A 21179-nucleotide genomic window follows, 5' to 3' on the forward strand; every position below is an offset into this window, starting at 1 on the left:
GTTACTGACTAAACTTGTAACTTTTTAATCCAATAAAAAAAATTTTCAGAAAGTTATAAGCAATTAAAAAAGAGGATAATAAAGGCGTGCTTTTCAACCTTAATTGCTGCAGTAACTACTGCCCCTACTACAGTAAAACAAGAAATCCTTACTAATACAATCTGAGCTATAAGGAAATAGTTCAGGTAATATTTCAATGTTCCTGGTCCCTTTTAATATTTGTTGATTACATTTTAAATTACAGTACTGTGGTACTCTCCTGAGACAAAACTATATGTTGATACACTGACACTTATGTTGCGTACTCCGTGACAACTACTGCTGAATATACCTTAGTATTATTAACCTGTGAAAATCCATAAACATAGCCTGCCACCACATTGAACTTCATAGAATCATTCAAATCATTGTTTGTTGCAGGTCATTAAGAAACTAGTAAACAGACTATTTAACAAAGATGCAAATGTATATTTTCCATGACAGTAGTCACTGGTATCCTGCTGACAAATGATAATGTCATTGGAATGGTGTCCTTAGAGCACAGTAATTACTGTTGTATTCATGAGAGTGTGTGGCTTGAAGTTTACCTGATTTGAATATGAACAGCACTCAGTAAAGTTCACACATGCTCTGTGCACCAGGTGCATGTGCTGCATGAATATGTTAGTAGAAAGTCTCTGAAGAAATAATTCATTCAGCTTTTACTGACCTGGGGGCACTATAATGTGCTCTCCCTGCAACACAAGATTCTTCCTAGAATGCTACACAGTCCTACATTATTAAAGTGTTGCTTTAGTTCCTTACCTTACAAGATAATGCAATAAGAGGGAAATGTTTCATGGAGTAGAAAGTGCAGTACTTGCAAAGAATTGTAATAACCTTTGATGATACCTTTATAAGAGCTCTACCTACCTGCACAAAACAGGCCTCTGTTGTTTAAAACAGGGAACACTAGTAAATCTACAATATTGATGAGGTCTTGACTCCTGAGGAAGCATATTTTGAATTAAAGTATAATTGGATTTTGATCATACTTGCAAGCTTTCCCCTAGCACTTTTCAATTATCTTGAAGGAACACATCTGGCCTTTAGCAGTCTTTAGACATGTTAGAGTATAGTATATGCTGGGAATTTAAAAATAGTGCTTTAAGTCACAGAGGGACAGATTCTTTCATCCTTACATTGGGTAGTATCTTTTGCCACAAGCTGTTACACTGATATCAGTGAGACAACTCATGGATTAAGGTGCTAGTCAGTGTGGGTGGAGATGGTAGAATCTGGCCCAAGCCATTTTCAAATAATTATTTGCACAAGCAGATCTATTTATGTTTACATTGTACAAATTGGAGCAGATTTAAAAATGATGTCCCGAGCGTACACTTTCCATGAATATCCCTGAGCTCCATAGAATATGAATTGTTTACGAAACACACAATTGGAAATCAATTGCTTCAGACATTGTAATATTTAATATATTTTAAGGCTAGAAGGAATCATTATGGCCTGATCTTCTGCATACTTTCATCCAGTAATAAAATAGGACATATTCATCTTTATCCATGGATGGGATACAATTTATTCCAATTATACAGCTTCTCAGAATGATTAGAACTAGAGAAATAATATTAATAAAAGTATTTTAAGAATATAAATTTTGTATAAATGTCTTGCAAAGTTATAATATCTAGGGGCACTAGGGGCTTTATTGATCTGCTGGGAAAGCTGTTTCTGGCCCTTTAAGGTCTTACCATATGGGAATACGTGATTGACAGAGCAATGATCTAATCAGGAACCTGGGTTATTCAAATATGTGGTAGTTAATGGCAGTTGACTAGGGATGAGGTGCACAGAGAAGCTTAAAACTAATAGAAAGTATAATCTAAGTGTAAAAAAAAGAGAGGGAGTTTCCTGAATTTAAAATGCATAATTCAGCAGGAATTTATATAAAATTAATTTTAATTAGGTAGAATAACAGAACATAGTTATTTTAAGAAAAGCACTATATTGGGAGTTAGTATAATTAACTGAGAAATATTTTAACATAAATAATATACAGGTTGATGACAGGAGGATGCAGTGATGGAATGGTGGCTGCATATTTTTATTTCCTCACATGCAGGTAAGGACTAATTGGGCATGTAGTATTGGGGCACGTAGTATTGGGGAGCCCAGCGCCTACTCTCGGCATCAAAGCTTTCCATGGCATTGCTGCCTCTGTGCCAGGAAGCTGAAGCAGCAGTGATGTGGGGGCTCTTGAGGTGTGGATTCCTTAGAACTGAGGCAATTCCCACCCCCCACCCCCCCCGCCCAGGACATCTGTATATCGTTAGTATCCCCCCCCACCATATCCTAGACCCTTTACACAGCTTCAGTCTCCCCAAGTTTCCAACCAAACCCCTTATCTCCATCACAACCACTGACCCATCTCTCTCTCTCAATAACCCCTGACCATGCCCTTCCTCCTCCCACTTCTCCACCTGTTTTTTTTACCCACCAGCAAAAGATCCCTCGATGGCCTGCTAATTTCATTTCAAGAGATGCCTTGGAGCTGCTCCCCAGGGCCAGAGTGTCTCTAGGCTCAGAGTGCATTACGGGTTCCTTGTGATGCTGCTAGATGAGCTACCCATTTGCGTCAGGTTGCCTACACAGCCCAGCTCTCCACTTATCTCCCCCCCCGCAATCTCCGCTCACCTTCCTGCTTAGTTCCCTGGGTGCACTATATATCAGTGTATTGTGGGGGCAGGGAGGCAACCAACCATGCTGAAGGGGACAGCCTTAATTTAAACCACAAATATCACACACCACTGTGCGCACACAAGGAGAATTTCAATTCTGTGATTCCTGTAGGACTCAGTACCAAATTAGGAATTGCTAACAGCATAGATCACCCATTTCCCTAGGGCTCAGAGGGAAAAGAACTTGCAGCCACCCTCTAACACCAAACCAAACTCATACATCTCAACTCAAAACCATGTACCATGTAACTGATGACAGCCAAACTAGGCCTATATCAACCAGCAGAACACATGAACATTGAACCAATAAAGCTTTCTTGGAGTCAGTTCAGACTATCTGGTTGTTCAGTCTGGTGGCTCAAGGAGAGGATGACATTGGGGTTGTGTATGGCAGAAGGGGAGGTAGGGGAGATTGAGAAGGGGGATCTGGTAGACTTTAACTACCCAGACATTTGTTGGAAAAGTAATATGGCAAAACACAAAATTTCAGGTAAGTTCTTGAAATGTACTGGGGACAACTTTGTGTTTCACAAAGTGGAGGAAGTAACCAGGACGACAGCCATTTTAGACTTGATTCTGACCAACCGGGAGGAAATGCTAGTGAATATGAAGATGGAAGGCAATTTGGGTGAAAGGGGTGGTGAAATGATAAATGTCATGACTCTAAGGAAAGGAAGGAGTGAGAGCATCATGTAAGGAGGAAATTTTGTTAACCCTGTAACATGCCTAAACCCCTGCCTGCAACTGGAATACCAATTGATATGCTGATTGCGGAAAGCATCTGTAAGGCCTTTGTAGCAGCCTTAGCACAACTAACAGACCAGGAGGGGAGGGGGAAGTGAGTGACCACGAGGAGTAAACATGACCTTGTGACTTCCTGACTTGAGCTTTTTGTCAAAGCATTGGTTGTGCAAGATGGAAAGTCTGACAGCAGTTAACTATTGCTATGTGAAATACTGCTGGTTAACTGATGGAAAATGCCACACTACTAGCTGGAAAACTACAGGCTGGAAAGCACTACACTTAACTTAGTTTCTGCTCAGCAGGGGTTTTTGTTTTTGTTTTAACGGAACAAGCTATGTAATGCTAACAAATTGGGTATAAAAAGAGAGAGAAATTCGAGGTTTGTGAACACTTGGGCACCTCTCATGTTCCCCTGTGGATGGAAGGCTGGCCACTGGACATCTACAGTTATCCACTCAAGACCTCCTCAAGACCCTGAGTAAACATGAATCTGGAGGTAATTTGGGGTGCTCTACTAACCTGTTGTTGACATGTGTAAGTGCTGGAGACTAAATAAAGTAGAAGCGTTAAGTGAAAGCACTTTTGTTTACCTGCTTGTATCCTCTATCTATCAGCCGGACGGTTGTGTCCCCATTGATTTATTTCCTGGCACTATCTCACAAAGAGTAAAGTTAGTTACCAAGAGCTTTGGGTTCAGCAAAACCCTGGGTAACAAGCAGAATAAGGACAGTGGACTTTAAAAAAGCAGGCTTTAACAAACCCAGAAAACTGGCAGGTAAGGTCCCCTGGAAAGAAAATCCAAGAGCAAAAGGAGTTCAGGAGATCTGGCAGTTTTCAAGGAGACCATATTAAAAGCTCAATTGCAAACTATCCCAATGTGAAGGAGAGTTAGGAATAATAGTAAGAGGCCAATATGGCTCCATCAGGAGCTATGTAATGACCTGAAAATCAAAAAGAAATCCTACAAAAAGTGGAAACATGAACAAATTGCTAAGGAGAGGTACAAAAGAATAGCACAAGCATGTAAGAACAAAATCAAAAAGGCTAAGGCACCAAGTGAGTTTCACCTAGCAAGGGACATAGGCATAAGTAAAGGTTCTTTAAATACATTAGGAGCAAGAGAAATATGAAGGAAAGTGTAGCTCATCTACATAGTGGGAAAGGAGAGCTAATAACTGATGACATCAAGAAAGCTGAGGTGTTTAATGGCTTTTTTGCTTCAGTCTTCACTAAAAACATTAATGGTGACTTTTACTCAACAAAATGTTTATAAGTCACCAGGGCCTTCTGAAATTAATCCTTGGGTACTTAAGGAATTCGCTAAAGAAATCTCGGACCCATTAGCAATTATTTTTGCGAACTCCTGGAGGATGGGTGAGGTTCCAGAAGACTGGAGAAGGGCAAACATAGTATTTATGTTTAAACAAAGAGGATCCAGGGAATTATATACCTGTCAGCCTAACTTTGATACCTGGAAAGACACTGGAAGAAATTATTAAGCAATCAATTTGTAAGCATGTGGAGGATAATAGGGTTATAAGAAATAGCCAGAACAAATCAAGAACAAATACTGCCAAGCCAACCTGATTTCCTCCTTTGAAAAGGTTATGTACATAGTGGATATGGGGAAGCAGTAGACATGAACATTCTTGACTTTTAGTAAGGCTTTTGATGCAGTCCCACATGCCATTCTCATAAACAAATGGGAAACGAGGTCTAAATGAATTTACTATAAGGTGGGTGCGCATCAGGTTGAAAGACCCTATTCAAAGAGTAGTTACTAATGATTCACTGTCAAACTGGCCGGGTGTATCTAGTGAGGTCCCATAGGGGTCAGTCATGGGTCAGGTAATAGTCAATATTTTAATTATTGACTTGGATAATGGAGTGGAGAATATAAAATACTTTAAAAAATTGCAAATGACACCTGGGAGGGGTTGCAAGCACTGTGGAGGACAGATTAGAATTCAAAATGACCTTGACAAACTGGAGAGTTTATTGAGTTTCATCTTGCTGAATTCAGAACAAGACAAGTGGGAGGGAAAAATCAAATGCACAATTATAAACTGGGGAATAACTGGCTAAGTGGTAGCACTGATGGGGGTTATAGTGGATCACAAAATGAATATGAGTCAGCTATGTGATACAGTTATGAAAAAGGTTATTATTCTGGGTTATATTAACAGAATTGTCATATGTCAGATACGGGAGGTTATTGTCCCTGGCACTGGTGAGACCTCAGGTGGAGTACTGTGTCCAATTCAGGGTGACACACTTTAGGACAGATGTAAACAAATAGGCAGGAGTCTAAAGGAAAGCAACAAAAATGGTTAAAGATTTAGAAAACTAGACCTCTGAAGAAAGGTTAAAAAAACAAACAAACCTGGACATGTTTAGTCTTAAGAAAAGAAGATTGAGGGGTGATTTGATAACTTTCTTCAAATATGTTAACAGCCGTTATAAAAAGGATGTGATCAATTGTTTTCCATGTCCACTGAACATAAGACAAGAAGTAATAGGCTTATTTTGCAGCAAGGGAGATTTAGGTTAGATATTAGGAAAAAAACATTGTAAGTATAAGGGTAATTAAGGTCAGGAACGGGCTTCCAAGGGAGGTTTTGGAATCCCCATTACTGGAGGTTTTTAAGAACAGGTTGGACAAACGCCTATCAGGGATAATCTAGGTTTACTTGGTCCTGCCAGAGCACAGGGGACTGGACTAGATGACTGCTCCAGGTCTCTTGTGGACCTACATTTCTGTGATTCTCTGATCTTGCATTCATTATTAAATATCAATTATTATTAATGAGATCAGCATCCTCCTCTTTCCCTCTCCCTCCCCCTCAGAGCAAGTTGCTCATCCTGTCCCCCTATTGCCCACAGGCTCCTCAGGAGAGTGTAGGAAAGAGCTACTGATAGCAATGAAGCAGCAGTGACCTTGGTTACCCCCTAAGCCTTCTCTCCCCCTCGTCTGTCATCCCCTCTCCTCTCACCCCCTCTTCAGCAGAATTTGCTCAGTGGACTCTCCCGCCCCGGGTTGCTGCAGTATCTAAAGTCCCACGTTTGCTGTGAGGGCTGTGCCTAAGAGCAGCACTTGGCTGCAAAAGAAGGGCTCCGTTCTCCTGGGGACAAACTTCCTTGCTGCTGCTCTAGCCGGGTGTGTATACGCTGGTGGGAGAGAGACGGCGCATCCCCCTTGCTGTCCTCCGGAGCCTCGGCTCCCGTGGTTGCGCTTTATTTATGTGTGGCTGGTTTAGAGAGTGGGGTGCACTGGAGAGAGACCGAGGAAGCCGTGTGTGTGCGTGCGCGCGCGCCTCTCTCTCTCTCTCTCTGCTTGTGTTTAGGGGAGGGGGAGGGAGGGGAGATAGCGCATGTCTCATCTCTCAGTGCAGCCACTAGACGCTCCCACCACCACCAAACTCTCCACCATCTTTTGCATGTGCAACATTTGCAGCCGGACAGAAACCTCTCCCAGGGCTATGGAGACTGCGGGAAAAATCCGGCTCAGCAGGATGGATTGCTAAATTTAAAAGAAAAGAAAAAAAAAAAAAAAGGAAAGAGGGGAAAAAAGTCTTCTCTTTTCTCCCCCTCCCCTTTGAATTCATTTTTATTCTTAATTTTGTTTGTAGCCACCTCGTCCTCAATGCCTCTCTGAGCAGCATCTAGCGAGAGAGAGAGAAAGAGAGAGAAGGAGATACAGAGAGGCAAAAGAGAAGATGAGGATTATTTGCAGACAGCTTGTCTTCTTGTTTTCTGGCTTTTGGGGACTAGCAATGGGAGCTTTTCCTAGCAGTGTGCAAATAGGTAAGCGCTGCATTGGGCTGGGTGCATGTGTCAAGTGTTACAATCCTTTCCAAAGTGAGTTGGAAACCAGGGGCTGAATGAAGCTGCAAGATTTCTCCCTCTACCCCCCTTCTTTAATCTCCCCTCCTCCCCCGGAAAGAGTGTGTGTGTGTGTGTGTGTGTGTGTGTGTGTGTGTGTTTGTACGGGGTGAGGGTGTATGGAGAGGCGTTGGTTTTCTTTGGGAAAAGGCATTTAAACTCAGTGATCCTTGGGGAGGGGGTTGTGCGGTATTAGAATAAGTTGTGAAGATCTCCCCCTTCCCCACCCCACCCCACCTCGCGCGCTCTTTAATTGCGACCCCCTATTCCTTCTGCTTCTTGGAGGGATGGCGAGTTGTTTGAAAGCCGCTTTCTCATGTACTGGCCGGTGCAGGAGCTTATTTGCCTTGGGGAGCGAGATGCTGCTGGCTTTTCCTTTCCCTTTCCGTAGTTTGAAAGTTTAGGATTGTGGGTTGTGCCCCCCTCCCCCCGCTCCTGTGCCCCTCTCCCCACCCGTCCCCACTCGCTCGCCCTCTCGCTCATTTCCCCTTCCCTTCTTTTCTGACGGGGCGCAGTTATTTGAATTCCTTCCAGCTCAGCTCCATCACTGCATCGCTTCTCGTGCGCTCCGAAAGACGCCGCTCCCTGCCCGCACCTGGGCTGCAGAGGAGCAAAGTTCATTACCTGCCAGTTCAGTACAGAGCCTCCTTCTTTCTAATCGGGGTAGCTTCGCTCTCCCTCATCTGCCCGCCGCTGAAGGCGAAGGAGGATGCTGAGGAGCTGATTTAGCAGTGCGTTCAGTATCCTGGAGAGGGAGGCTAAATGGTTTCAAAGGTCGCTGCAATCATGACAAATCTGGGTATTTCAATATGAAAGGCTGGGAACGGCGGAAGCAGGAATAGAGCCTGAATGCAGCTGGGAGGTTAACATCGCTTTAGGACAGTGATTTAAGGTAGTGGCTGTGCTTATGAATATGATTAGCTCATGTATCCCTCGACGTGCTAGGACCAGTATTACGGAGTAGCTTTGGGAGAGGTAGTTGGCTGGTTTCATAGTACAGTGATTGGCTTGTGAATAATTGACTCTTGCTTCCTTTGCTGTTCTTGTAGGTGGTCTCTTCATCAGGAACACAGATCAGGAATATACTGCTTTTCGATTAGCCATTTTTCTTCATAATACCAGCCCCAACGCCTCTGAAGCACCTTTTAATTTGGTTCCTCACGTAGACAACATTGAAACAGCTAACAGCTTTGCTGTAACAAATGCCTGTAAGTAAATGTGCCATTGATCTGGCCAAGTTATGAGTAAATTACAGTGAAATTAAGACGAGACCACATAATTACCTTGTATAAAACAATCTATTTCAAGTCAGCTGCTCTGTTAGAAAAAGCTGGGGGGGGGGGGGAAAGAATCCCCCTTAGTTTCTAACCTTAGCAACATCCCCTCTCCTGCTTTGTGCTGACTAACTGAATGTGACATTTACTTTAGTGTTATTACTGTAGTTTCTTGCTTTCTGGTTTCTATGGAGATGGATTTTGCCGTTGTAAAGAAAAATTGTGAATTATGAATGTCTCTGATGCTGTTAGGCATGGCGCGTCTTGCCTGCGTTTGAAAAGACATAATATTTGTGATCACAAGTGCTCTTCTCATGGCTAAAAGGGGACAGTGAAGCAATGGTGTGCAGGATAATATATTTGAGGAGGTTGACGCTGCAGTTCATCTAGTGATGTCACTTGAGCTTGCCCTGCTCTTATATTCTGGGTTGTAAATGTCTCTTATTATATCCTAATGCATACATCCTGTGGGTATGTCTCCATGCAGCCACACATTGGTGCCAGATCAAGTTAGCATCCGATCTACTTGATTTCACAAACCACCCCAACTGGAACAATTACTCCCCTCCCCCAGTCTGTGCACACTTTCTCGTTAAAAAGAGACGCTCTTGCGAATATGGGATACATATTTTTGTTAAAATAGAGTATAGCTGAACTTTCACGTTTCCTCGGATTCCTTCAACACTGGGTAGACGCTTAATGCTACTTAATGTCTGAGAGTGGGGAAGCATTTGTGTTTCTGTTCATCTAAGTTGGACTTCATAAGAGGTATTCATTTTACAGTGTAGGGCAAAATGATTTAGTGGTACATAGCTAAATACCACTAAAATCGCTGCTTCTTTTGTATACATATTTCAGGATTCAAATTCCATGTTTTTTCTCAGTGGTTTCCCAAGAATGAATTGCCCCAGGAACTAAGAGCACTGAGCAACATTGCTAAGAGAGAATTCAAAATAGAAACAGATTGGAGAAGGTTTTCCTGTTCAGTGTGCCTTTAAAACACATACAATATTTCTTAAGTTATCTGGGCTCTCACATCCATCTCTTTCATACTTTTAATATATGTGTATTGTATGTACAGCACACTTCACATTTTAGAACCTATGGGATGCCTGTTAAATGTATTTACATAATCCTTTGCTACTTCAAGCTTCAGATGACTGTGTCACCTCATTTAACAAGAAAAGCTTTAATGTTGCCAAAATGGCACCAGTGCATATATACAGAAAAGATTTATGCCCCTGAGTGTGAATTCTGTATTAAGCAAGGTATTAGTTATGTTTAATGCTAAAATCAACTCCAAATAAGTAAAGGAGAAAGGAGTTTTAAAAAGTGCTTTTAAAAGTAGATAGAATATTAGATCCACCCAGGTGTATTTCACTGAGAAATAGTGCATTGCATATGACCTTTTGCCGGCACTGCTCATTTATTATTGATTTAGAATTGATGCAGTGGATTTTGAAATATTTTTTGTTTTAGTTTTTGGTTTTTCTAAGCATTTGTACCTTAAATTTAATAATTATAACTAAAACCAGTTGTCTGTGAATCTGCCTTCACTTCAATCCTTCCAGATGATTTTAATGGCTGTTATTAAACTTTAAGCCCAAAACTATTGCACACAGTATTAGGTAGAACAATACTGGGTTTAATAATAACTCTGATTTGCATACATTTTAAAACCATTATCTATGACTGCACTAATTCTGCATATAAGAGACCAACATTTTGGGTACCAAAAGTATGTTCTATAACTTCCTCTTCATTTAAACTATTCACAGTTGCTCCTTTAGCTCTCTTTCCACCATCTTCCCATTATGTTGTGTTTAGTTTGCATTATTTTAACTGATGAAAAAATGGTTCCTTTATATTTGCTGTCACTTATGGAAAGAGTGACTCATACCCTGATCAAAATTACAACAAAATGTATAGCGAAGATAATCTTGCAGTTCTAAGCAATTTAGTGATTCATAGATGATAAATATGGACAATATACAGAAATGAAAAAACAAACAAGTATATGTAATTATACATATGTCTGCATGCATTTGGTAGCCCCAACTCTGCAGGCCTTATTCAGGCAAATCTCCCACTTAAATCAATATGTATTTTTATCCAAACATTAGTAATTATATTTGTCATATTTTACAGTTCTCTATGCCAATAGGTCTAATTGTGTTTATTGTATTTATTTCTGTCTAAGATATTTGAATAGTGGGGAATATATTTTTTTAAAAGTGCCCCTCCCAGTGAAGTACAGGCAAACTGACTGACAAATGAATGAACATATCGCATGTCCCTTAAGCTAAATATGAGCAGAATCCTGCAAAAATCAATTGTCTGATAGCTGGAGGACACAGGCGTCCATGTGATTGAATTTGTTGGGTTGACAGAGGCTTCCAAAGCACAGATGTGTGAGATTGTCTAACCTAATTAAAGATAAAAAGTCTGCATTAAGTAGTATCATGGCAATCCATGGCAATTCATATAGATAGATAGATAGATAGATAGATGAAATAATGCCTCTGTACTAAACCAATGTGGAAATACTGGCTTTGGCTCTTATCATTGTATAGAATTAAATTAGAGCACACACGCCTCAAAATGATACAGTACAATAGCCTTAAAGCTACTGGACGGAAATGAATATTCATGTGAGGTCAAGCGTAAAGATGTAAGACGTGACCAGTTAGCTTTATTTTCATTTCTATTTCACTGCAGAGGTTACTCGTAAAACTGCAGTGTTTGGCCCATTCCATGTATTAAGGACAATAAACAGGACATATTAAAGGTTTATGGCTTGTACGTTGGTCGAATCATGTTAAATCATGTGAATATTTTGTTTGTCTTTCCAATAGACTAAAACAGTTGAGTGTCTGCTTCCTATGTACCATGATGTTTATCCAGGAACACTTTGGAATTGAAGGTTTCAGAGTAACAGCCATGTTAGTCTGTATTCGCAAAAAGAAAAGGAGTACTTGTGGCACCTTAGAGACTAACCAATTTATTTGAGCATAAGCTTTCGTGAGCTTATGCTCAAATAAATTGGTTAGTCTCTAAGGTGCCACAAGTACTCCTTTTCTTTTTGGAATTGAAATCTTTCTCTGTGTTCAGTTTTATATACATTGTGATTGTCTGTCTTTGTTTTGGCTTTTAACAGCCCCAGAACCATCACATTTTTTCTTATAAATCATGCATTCTTGAGAAACAGGTCATTTTATCAGACAGATTTTATTGTAGTTCAAATAAAATGGACCTGATTTGCACCAGCTTGGGTTTACCCCCTGTGCTGGTGTCTTATTTAAATCCTTTAAATTACATGCATTATTCAGAGAATCTCTTTTACTGACAGAGGGAACTGAAATTATTGCAAAACATGGATCTTACAAGATTTTGACTCATCAGAACATAATAAACATAAAAAAGTTGTAATATTTGACTAATACCATACATTTGTTTGCACAATATATGCAGATGCTTTTGCCTGTGATTAAAGGTCCAACTTCAATTATGTTTCAAATATAAGAGTTATGCATTTATTTTTGGAGCGGATAGTACATATTTATTCTTTAGCTAAATGTAAAAGGACGTCTTTCATTACATGCTATCCTCTATATTTCACTAATGCACTTCAACAATTCTATCAACATAATATGACCAGGTTTTAAAGCCATTTGAATACTTTAGAGAAACAGTTGAAGTTGTATAATTGCTACAAAAAGCAATTTGCCCACCAGAAGTATCCATGTCTTGTGCTGTGGGTATGGATATTCTTCAGCTGCAATATTAAAGCCTCTTAATGAATAGCCAGTCTTGCAATGCTAGTGGAGGACAATGCTGAATCAGAAAAAAGTAATATTGAAAAAGTGTGGACAACATTTTTCCAAAACTCTTTCCTGAGAGCCGCAGGTTTCCTTCACGTGCACTCTTAGCCAGATCAATACATTAGTGATAAGTAGCATATTTGCCAAATTGGCCACTCTTCTACCAGACCCCACATTATTCTGCTCTTAACCATGACTTTAATCTCAGACAGACAATATCCAGCAAAGGATAGAACTTTTTGTTTATTGAGTATCACCTGGTGAGGAAAAAACAGGAGCTTATTTTCTGTAAGAAAATTCCATAGGTTGGACTAAATTTCCTGTTTCTCCAGGAGTTTTAATTTTTGCTGGTTCTGTTTTAGAATGTAGTGCTGCTGACTAATGCAGAATTGATGGCCCTAGAAACAGAGAGGGTCTGATCCTGTCTCACTGAAATGAACAGAAGCTCACCATTGACTTCAGAGTGCAGGATCAGACCCCATTCAGAACAGACAGGCAGAGTGCATGCTTCCCTGCTCACACTGGTCTATGAATGTGCATTACCCTGACCTTGGAGCAGTTGGGGCTGGGAAGGTAGTGTGGTGTCTATGCCCTTCGCATGACAGGCCTTTCTGCTAACACTTCCAAAAGGATTACCAATCGGATTTAACTATAATGCTGGTTTTAAATTGTGGATATCTATCAATTTAACTTATTTTACATAAGCCACCAAAGAGCCCTTAGGAAGTATCAGCTTTCATTTGCCAAGCTGCCTAGCAATGGGATTTTCATTAAATTTGCTTATTAACTCAGTTTAAACAATTACACCTCAGTTCAGCATTAGGAGTGTAACCATCAATTAATAATCAACTTTGTTTAAAAACATAGTGGTATTCTTTAATTAGGGATCAAGGCTGTGTGGGTCTGACTGGCAAATTACTTATTTTGCCCTCAAGAATAGTACAATATTCCCAATGGCTAAGATCTGGGGTGTACTGAAAATTAGTACAGTACACACAAGTTTAAACTGCAGGGGTAAATATTTGTGTCAGATGCACAGAAGACTAACGTTGTTGTTAAAATCCTGTTTCAGAAGGATTAGATCTATTACAAAATCCCATTCCAAAATGATTTTTTTTTTTTTTTAGTAAACGAACTTTATTGCAAGTGAGACCCTTATTACTTAAACTGATCTCTTGCATGATTTCTTTAACTATCACTTGCTGGTAGATTCAAAGAATATAGCTGCTGCTGACTTTAAGAGGAGTTATGTACACACGTGCGGAGAACAAATTCCTCACAGAGAAAATGTCTTAGCTTAAGTGTTTGTTTGCATGCTCTCTGTGAAACAATTCTGCTGCAGACAACAAATCCACCTTCAATCGTTCCACTTTTAAAATAAGGACTTAGTTTGCAAGGTTATTTTCAGGAAAATAAATTATCTGGCCTTCACTAAAACATAGTAAAATTTCCTCAGTGAGAATTCAAAAAGAAACTCTCCGCTGGCATGAAATAAGGCATTCATCATAACTTTCTTCATTTTATTGGATTGACTAAAAGTATAACCTCAGGAGCATTGTTACAGGATACAAAAATCGTTTCATCTTCCTTTTGGTAGGATTAGTAGGAAAGATTCAGTTTCTCTATTTCTTCTGCAGATGCCAGTGCAATGCAGTCCCTCTTGCTCAGAATGAAGTAGTTTAACAAGTAAATTAAACTGATTCACTTCAGCAATCTCAGGGCACATCTACACTATGGGTGCTACAGCTTCCTGCATTGACGGAAGGGGTTTGTTCATCAATGTAGGTAAATCCACGTAACCAAGCAGCAATAGCTAGGTTGACAGAAGAACTCTTTCGTTGACCCAGCTGCATCTGCATTGGATATTAGGTCGGCTTAACTATGGTGCCCAGGGGTGTTATTTTTTCATGCCGCTGATTGATGTAGCTGTGTCAATCTAAATTTTAGGTAAGACCAGTCAAAAGAGCTTGTGCACTTCATTTTTAGGTCATGATTGTTTTGAGATTGTTCCTGAAAAGGGGAAGCAGTCTGCTTCCCTTTCTGAACAATTTGGGGTCATTCTGGGTGAATTGTGCCGCTCCCGATTTGAAGCCGGTGAACTTGTCTGGATTTCCAGAATTTACTTCTATTTGATAATACGGAAGCCGCAGATTGCACACTGGGAGAATGTGTGCTGAAAGAGCTTAAGCATTTAACTGCAGCACATTTAGCAAATTGCTGCATCACCTTTCTAATCAATGTGAGGCTTTTTAACCATTCTTGCACCAGGGGATGAAATGGAGCAGCCTTGGTGTGTAATAGAGTGTGGAGTGTGCTCTTTAATAGTTGTTTACACTATTCTTTCAGCAATAGCATCATCATTTACATTCACCTGTTATTATTTATGATTTAAAAAGGTTGGGTCAAATATTCCTCTCGTTTGGGTCTTGTTCCTGCTTGATGTTAATGGGAGTTTTATCATTGATTTCAAGTGATGGCATATCAGAGCAAGCCTGATGAAGTCAAAGACCTTGCACCAGTGTAACTAAGAAGCAGATTTGAGCTGTGCTGTAGATTTCCAGTCTTGAGTGTGTTGTTGGCTTAGGGCTAAAATTTTGGACTAGAACTGCACAATATCATGCTCTCTGTTAGCATGTCTAGTACCTTCTACTACTTATACAGGCAAAACTGTACATCAGTTATCTGTATTAATGTGTGAAGATAGAGGGATATATTCTTAGTTCATTTACAGCCATTGTAAATCGAGTAATTCTACTGAACTCAATGGAATTACTCTTGATATATGCCAGTGTAATTGAGATCAGTATCTGGTCCAGAAGGTGCAATGTTTGGTTAATTTCAGGGAGTTTTATTTTCAGCAGTTCCACTAGCCATATCTCTGTTTTGCCAAAAATGTTTGTGTCTTTATGTAGTCATACATTTTGAAATCATCAGATCTTTCGAGTGGCCTTTAAAGATTAATAATTATTGGTATGATGAATAAACAAGTATTTTATGTTCTGGGTCCTCTAAAATGTTGAGTGCCAACAGCTTCCATTGTTAGCCACCTTAATAAGATGCCAGATTTCAAAGAGAGCATATCTTCTGTTTAATCATCTAAATAGAGACCACATTTTCCAAAGTGCTTAGTATTCAGCAGCTCCTATAGCTCTCAGTGAGAGCTGCTAGGTGCTGAGTACTTTGGAAAATCAGGTCCTTATGAAAAGTCTTTGGCTCTCTGTAGGTTAACTGCAGCATCTTAATAGTGTCACTTCCCTGCATGAGCTTTGTTTCTTTCATATTCTCCCTGAATGGGAATGCTCCAGGGGAATAAGTTCAGTCTGTGTGACTTGCTCACATAACTGCTGGTTTTTTTTTAAAAAAATAGAAGACGGGGAAATCTAAGGTGGCAATTGAGTGTCATCTTTATCTTGGCTATACAGAATAGAGACCCAACCTTTCTCCCCTCTTACTAGTTTCTCTTAGAAGTGCTGATTGTGGATAAGTTTTATGTTGACCTCACCAGGGACTATATCACGGCATATTTGTAAGCTGCTACTATTGCTGTTTCTTGGCTAGCTACACTAATATTAACAAATTCCAATACAAAATATTGCCCCTCTTCCGATAGTGCTTATCCTGGCAAAACTCCCCGTGACTTAAACTGGAGTTTTACCTAAGTAAAGATTGCAGAATTGAGCACATTATTATTAAACAATAATATGAATCAGATTTTACACAATGTAAACAGGTTCTCTCTGTTTTGATTAAGTATGTAATTGTCTACTTTTAAAAATGTGTAATATGGATCGTTGTTTTCTTGTGTTCCATAGTCCATTTCACCCCTGTATTCATATTCAATCATTGCTCCTGAAAAACGCAGTCTGGTGCAGTACCTTTCTGTATTCTAAAGTCATGGACATAGTGAGCGTGACTGCAGATATTTTCTATAAATACAAAATAGAGCACAACAGAAATAAAAAGCACTTGAAAAAGAAAACCCACACAAGCTCATTTATTGGATGCTCTGGCGGAAAGGGGATTTGAACACATTGTGAAGACTGACATTAAATATATCAGCTTCTAGCTATTCAGAACCATTGCAGACCTTCCCTGGGATAGATTCAGTGCCTACTCTGTTTGCAGTCTTCCCACTGATATCAGTGTTTGCACAGTAATCTTGCATGCTCTTTGAGTTTGAACTTAGCTGTAAACTCAGTTTATGATTAACCAATGAATGGCTGTAGAATAGGTGTTTTAGGGAGGCAGGGAAGCAGCTTGGTTAAATCGTTGAAGAGAATTCTGCCCTTGGGCAAGACAATTAATATGCCTTTGCCTCAGTTTCCACATCTTTTACATGGGGATAATAATACCTACTTTTGAGGTTTTGGGATAAGAGGCAACGTATGTATGTTTGTAGTATTATTATTTGTTTATCGTATGAGGTACTTACATTTTGACAAATTTCTTCAGTAGTTTGATACATTACGCTCCATTTTCTCTTGTCAACCTTTCACTGATATAGAATGACCGTCCCATCACACCTCAGAGTGGGATCTGTTTCCTCAGTGGGCGAAATGTTTCATGTAATACATATCCTGGGGAAAAGGCTGTCCTAAATCAAAGGGCCTATAAAATGTAAATTATTATTTGTCCCCAACAGTTTATTATTCATCTTTAACACTCTTAATCGACAGTGCCAGCATTCATCATACTGCTAGTTAATGTGATGTATGAGCCTGGACTATGCTGAATTCCTGTCTGGGGAACAATATACGGTACAAGCAAAAATGTCAGTTATTTAAACACAGATACAATCATGTAAAAAGCATACATAAATATCCATAGCATACAAAAATTATATTCAAAATGTACATTGGTCTACTCAGCCCTCCCCTAAGAAGTTGATGGGGGATTAGGAGCCAGAGCTTGCAGATCTTCAGATCCTCCCTTTGTTTTTATGAATGAATCAATGGATTTTCACCTTAAGCCTGTCATTAATGATTTCCCCCCCTTTGGCCTGGAATGGTTTAGAAATCTTTTGCTAGCAGTGAACTCAAGTCTTGATCACCACAACTTATTTAAACTCCAAAGTAAACATTTAAGGGTGGAATTTAGGAGCACAAGTCCCAATGAAAGTCAAGGGAGTTGCTCTCTTGACTAACTCAGGTGTTTTTCAAAATCATGTTTTTCCCCAAGTGCCTAAAAAGAAGTCAGTCATGGCTGCTGTCCATTTCAGATTGGTGGTGCACGTGATTAAAGATAAGTCTGCCTAGGTCAGGTCCATGCAACAGTGTAGAAATCCGTTGTGGCCTCAGTTGAGAGCCGCTTAGATCATGATTTTTTCAATTATTTTGGCTGCTATCAGTATCCTTGCTGCTCTCAGTCCTGGGAAATTAAAGCAACAAGGTAAGAATTACCCTTTAAAAAGAAATATATTCTTATGTAAATGTCTATGGTGTGAGCTCTTATAGAAATAAGGTGTCTGGTGGAGACAAGCTGGTTCAAAGCCAGTATGGGATATGCACCAATAGCTTCTGGCCACTCTGCTATCAGCAACACTTTAAACAAAGAAGGGCAATAAAATAAATGGTGGGGGGAAATAGCCATCCACCCCCAAATTATGCTCTTCATAGATTCCTAGATTTTAAGATTAAAATGAATCATTATGATCATCTTGTTCGACTTCTGCATAAGAGAAGCCAAAGAACCTCACCCAGTAATTTATGCATCAAGCCCATAACTTCTGCTGGAGCTGTAGCACATGTTTTAGAAATAAATCTGAGCTTGATTTAAAGGCTTCAGATAATGGAGAATCCGTCATATCCCTGGGAAAGTTGTCATGTCATCATCCACATGTCATTTTGACACACCATCTACCATCTCTCCCCTTGCACTGGATATAATGGACATGCACAATAGGAAATCAACTAAAATGTCATTCTGCCTACCAGGTTTGTTATGGGTCTTATATTTAGAGAATTGTAGGTGTCAGCACAACCTTAATCCAGCTGTTGTGGTCAATACATTCTGGACCCTAAAAGATCTATAGGTGATTGGTTGTCTGTATGAATTTCCTGTCCAGAGTCAATATTGGAGGCTAAGACTTATTTAGTGGCAAGACATTTTTGCCTTATGGTGGAATAAAAAGGTTCCCTTGAGATAAACTTCCATTTGGCCCAGAGAATTGTTTCTTTTTCTTCCTAGAACAGGAACATCTCCTAAACCCACAGCACAGATTTCTAAACTAGGAACCCTGGGAACAAGAGCTGAATGAATGCATCTGAAGGATATGGATGAATACTCTTGCAAATAAAACAAACTGATCCACATCACCAGTATTCACAACCCCTTTTCCTCACTTATTTGCAAATGTAACCCACTGTGTTACATGTCCCCCTCTTTGTCTGATATGAATCTGTTACAGCTCTCAGCTACAGAGCTTGAGTGTTCAGCTTCAGATGTGGAGACCTATGCATTTAGTTGTGGAGTCCTTTGTTTAATCCCTGGTGTGTCGGACAAGATGACAGCCTGCCCTCAAACTTTGTGAGGAATGAGATTTTATACACAAGAGTATTTGCAGAAAGCAAAAGCATGAATAATCGAACACTAGAAGTAACCCCATACCCATCTTCAAATATTTGTTGAACTATTCTGAATAGCAAACAGTTTTGTACGTAGAAAGAGGGACTGACCTTTCCTGCTTATATAGCTTAAGTCATTAAATCAGGGAACTGAAACAATAAGTTTGGCCATTGATCACATGGCACAAATAGCAAATCACCAACAGCAAATACTGGCAGTGTCCAGTTTGCAAACAATCCAGGGCTAAATTGTTTGCATAAATTATTCATTAAATAATTATTATTAGCACATCTGTAAATATCACGATTTGTTCATTGCTAATTCATGAACAGAAGAAATAGGCTAAATTAATGAAATAATGTCATTACAAGGAATAATTCATTCAGCTCTGCTAGGAATTCTGCCTGGAGATCTGGACTCCAAAGCACATGTTGTGGCAAATACTTGTCTTCAGTTCTTTAAAGACCCTGTTACAGTCAGGCCTGGCTGGTCATTAGGGTCTAATGAGTCTAAGCCCCACCAATAGTGTCACCTGCATAGTATGGATTGTGTACTGCAGGATGCATTACCACATGCTGCACAGAGCGGCTCCCTGGAGGCTGCATGTATATCTGTTCCTACTAATGGACTTCTGGCCCTGTAGCATATAAAGTCTAGGCAGTAGAAACGAGGAGGCACAATGGGGTGATATAGACTTTGGAGCGATTTGAGATCATATGCACATACTCCTTGCTGCCTCTGCTCTTGAATTTTCAGACCTATCAACAAGAGCGGGGGTTCTGAGCTGGGGAGGTGAGCTTCTGAGTCTGGTGGGTGTCACATGGGTAGGGAAGGAGTTCTGAGCCTGGGGATGGGTTTTGTGGAGGGGCAGGGGAGAGGGGAGGAGTGTTCTGAGTCCTGGGATGTTGGGTGGGGGAGAATTCTGATGTTTGAAAAGACTAAGGAGGAAGGGTGGAAGGGGAAGGGGTCACCAGTCCAAAGGGTGATGTGTGGCCAGGTATATCTGTGCTGGTGAGTGTGCTGGGCCGAAGGGAGCTGAGGGGATTGGGAGGTTCAGAACTGGACGTGTGGATGGGCTGGGTTGGCAGGTTGGGTGCAGAGGGGAATGGAGGGAGCTGGCCAGTGAGGCTGTCAGTTAACAGATGTATATGTCCAAGGGGTGGTAGGATCAGAGGTAGACTACAGAAGGAGAACTTGGGAATTGGCGAGAACAGTGAAGGGGTCACAGAGTAATAAATAATGTTTTCTCCCGCTCTTCCCTTTACTGTAAAGGGCCCTAGCTTTTAATTCTGAAATGGGGACAGGCTGTGAAAGGGAATGGCAGTGCCCTCTTTACTTCGCATTTCCCCACCGACCTCCCCTGTCCCCCATCAAAATGCTCCCCAGTGGCATCCCTGATCAGACTGTCCATTTTTCACTTGATCAACCTGCCGATGATTGTGCATGTGTAGTTGTCATAAAAATAAAGGGAAGGGTAAAACCCCTTTAAAATCCCTCCTGGCCAGAGGAAAAATCGTCTTACCTGTAAAGGGTTAAGAAGCTAAAGGTAACCTCGCTGGCACCTGACCAAAATGACCAATGAGGAGACAAGATACTTTCAAAAGCTGGGAGGAGGGAGAAAAACAGAGGGTCTGTGTCTGTCTGCATGATGCGTTTGCCGGAGACAGAACAGAAATGGAGTCTTAGAACTTAGTAAGTAATCTAGCTAGGTATGTGTTAGATTATGATTTCTTTAAATGGCTGAGAAAATAGCTGTGCTGAATAGAATGAATATTCCTGTCTGTGTGTCTTTTTTGTAACTTAAGGTTTTGCCTAGAGGGATTCTCTATGTTTCGAATCTAATTACCCTGTAAGGTATTCACCATCCTGATTTTACAGAGGTGATTCTTTTTTTTACTTTTATTAAAAGTCTTCTTGTAAGGAAACTGAATGCTTTTTCATTGTTCTAAGATCCAAGGGTTTGGGTCTGTGGTCACCTATGCAAATTGGTGAGGATTTTTACCAAACCTTCCCCAGGAAGTGGGGTGCAAGGGGTGGGAGGATTTTGGGGGGAAAGACGTGTCCAAACTCCATTTTTTCAGGAACCCAAATAAAGTTTGGTGGTGGCAGTGGAAATCCAAGGGCAAAGGGTAAAATAATTTGTACCTTGGGGAAGTTTT

General features: G+C 40.3%; 1 protein-coding gene across 9 annotated transcripts in view; it reads left to right on the top strand.

Moving 5' to 3' along the window:
* Positions 1–6814: 6814 nt before the first annotated feature.
* Positions 6815–21179, top strand: part of GRIA4 (glutamate ionotropic receptor AMPA type subunit 4) — a 280562-nt gene continuing 266197 nt past the window's right edge. For 2 of the 9 annotated variants that reach the window (XM_007059674.4, XM_007059673.4), the window contains exons 1-2: positions 6824–7283; positions 8411–8569. In XM_007059674.4, coding sequence (XP_007059736.1) covers positions 7196–7283; positions 8411–8569 — 247 coding nt within the window. In that variant the 5' untranslated portion in view covers positions 6824–7195. Of the gene's footprint in view, positions 7284–8180; positions 8254–8410; positions 8570–21179 lie in introns of those variants that run through there. The other 7 variants (XM_007059676.4, XM_007059675.4, XM_043529722.1 and 4 more) reach the window with 6 other exon arrangements.

The sequence above is a fragment of the Chelonia mydas genome, chromosome 1 (genome assembly GCF_015237465.2).
Source record: "Chelonia mydas isolate rCheMyd1 chromosome 1, rCheMyd1.pri.v2, whole genome shotgun sequence".
Taxonomy (NCBI): Eukaryota; Metazoa; Chordata; order Testudines; family Cheloniidae; genus Chelonia; species Chelonia mydas.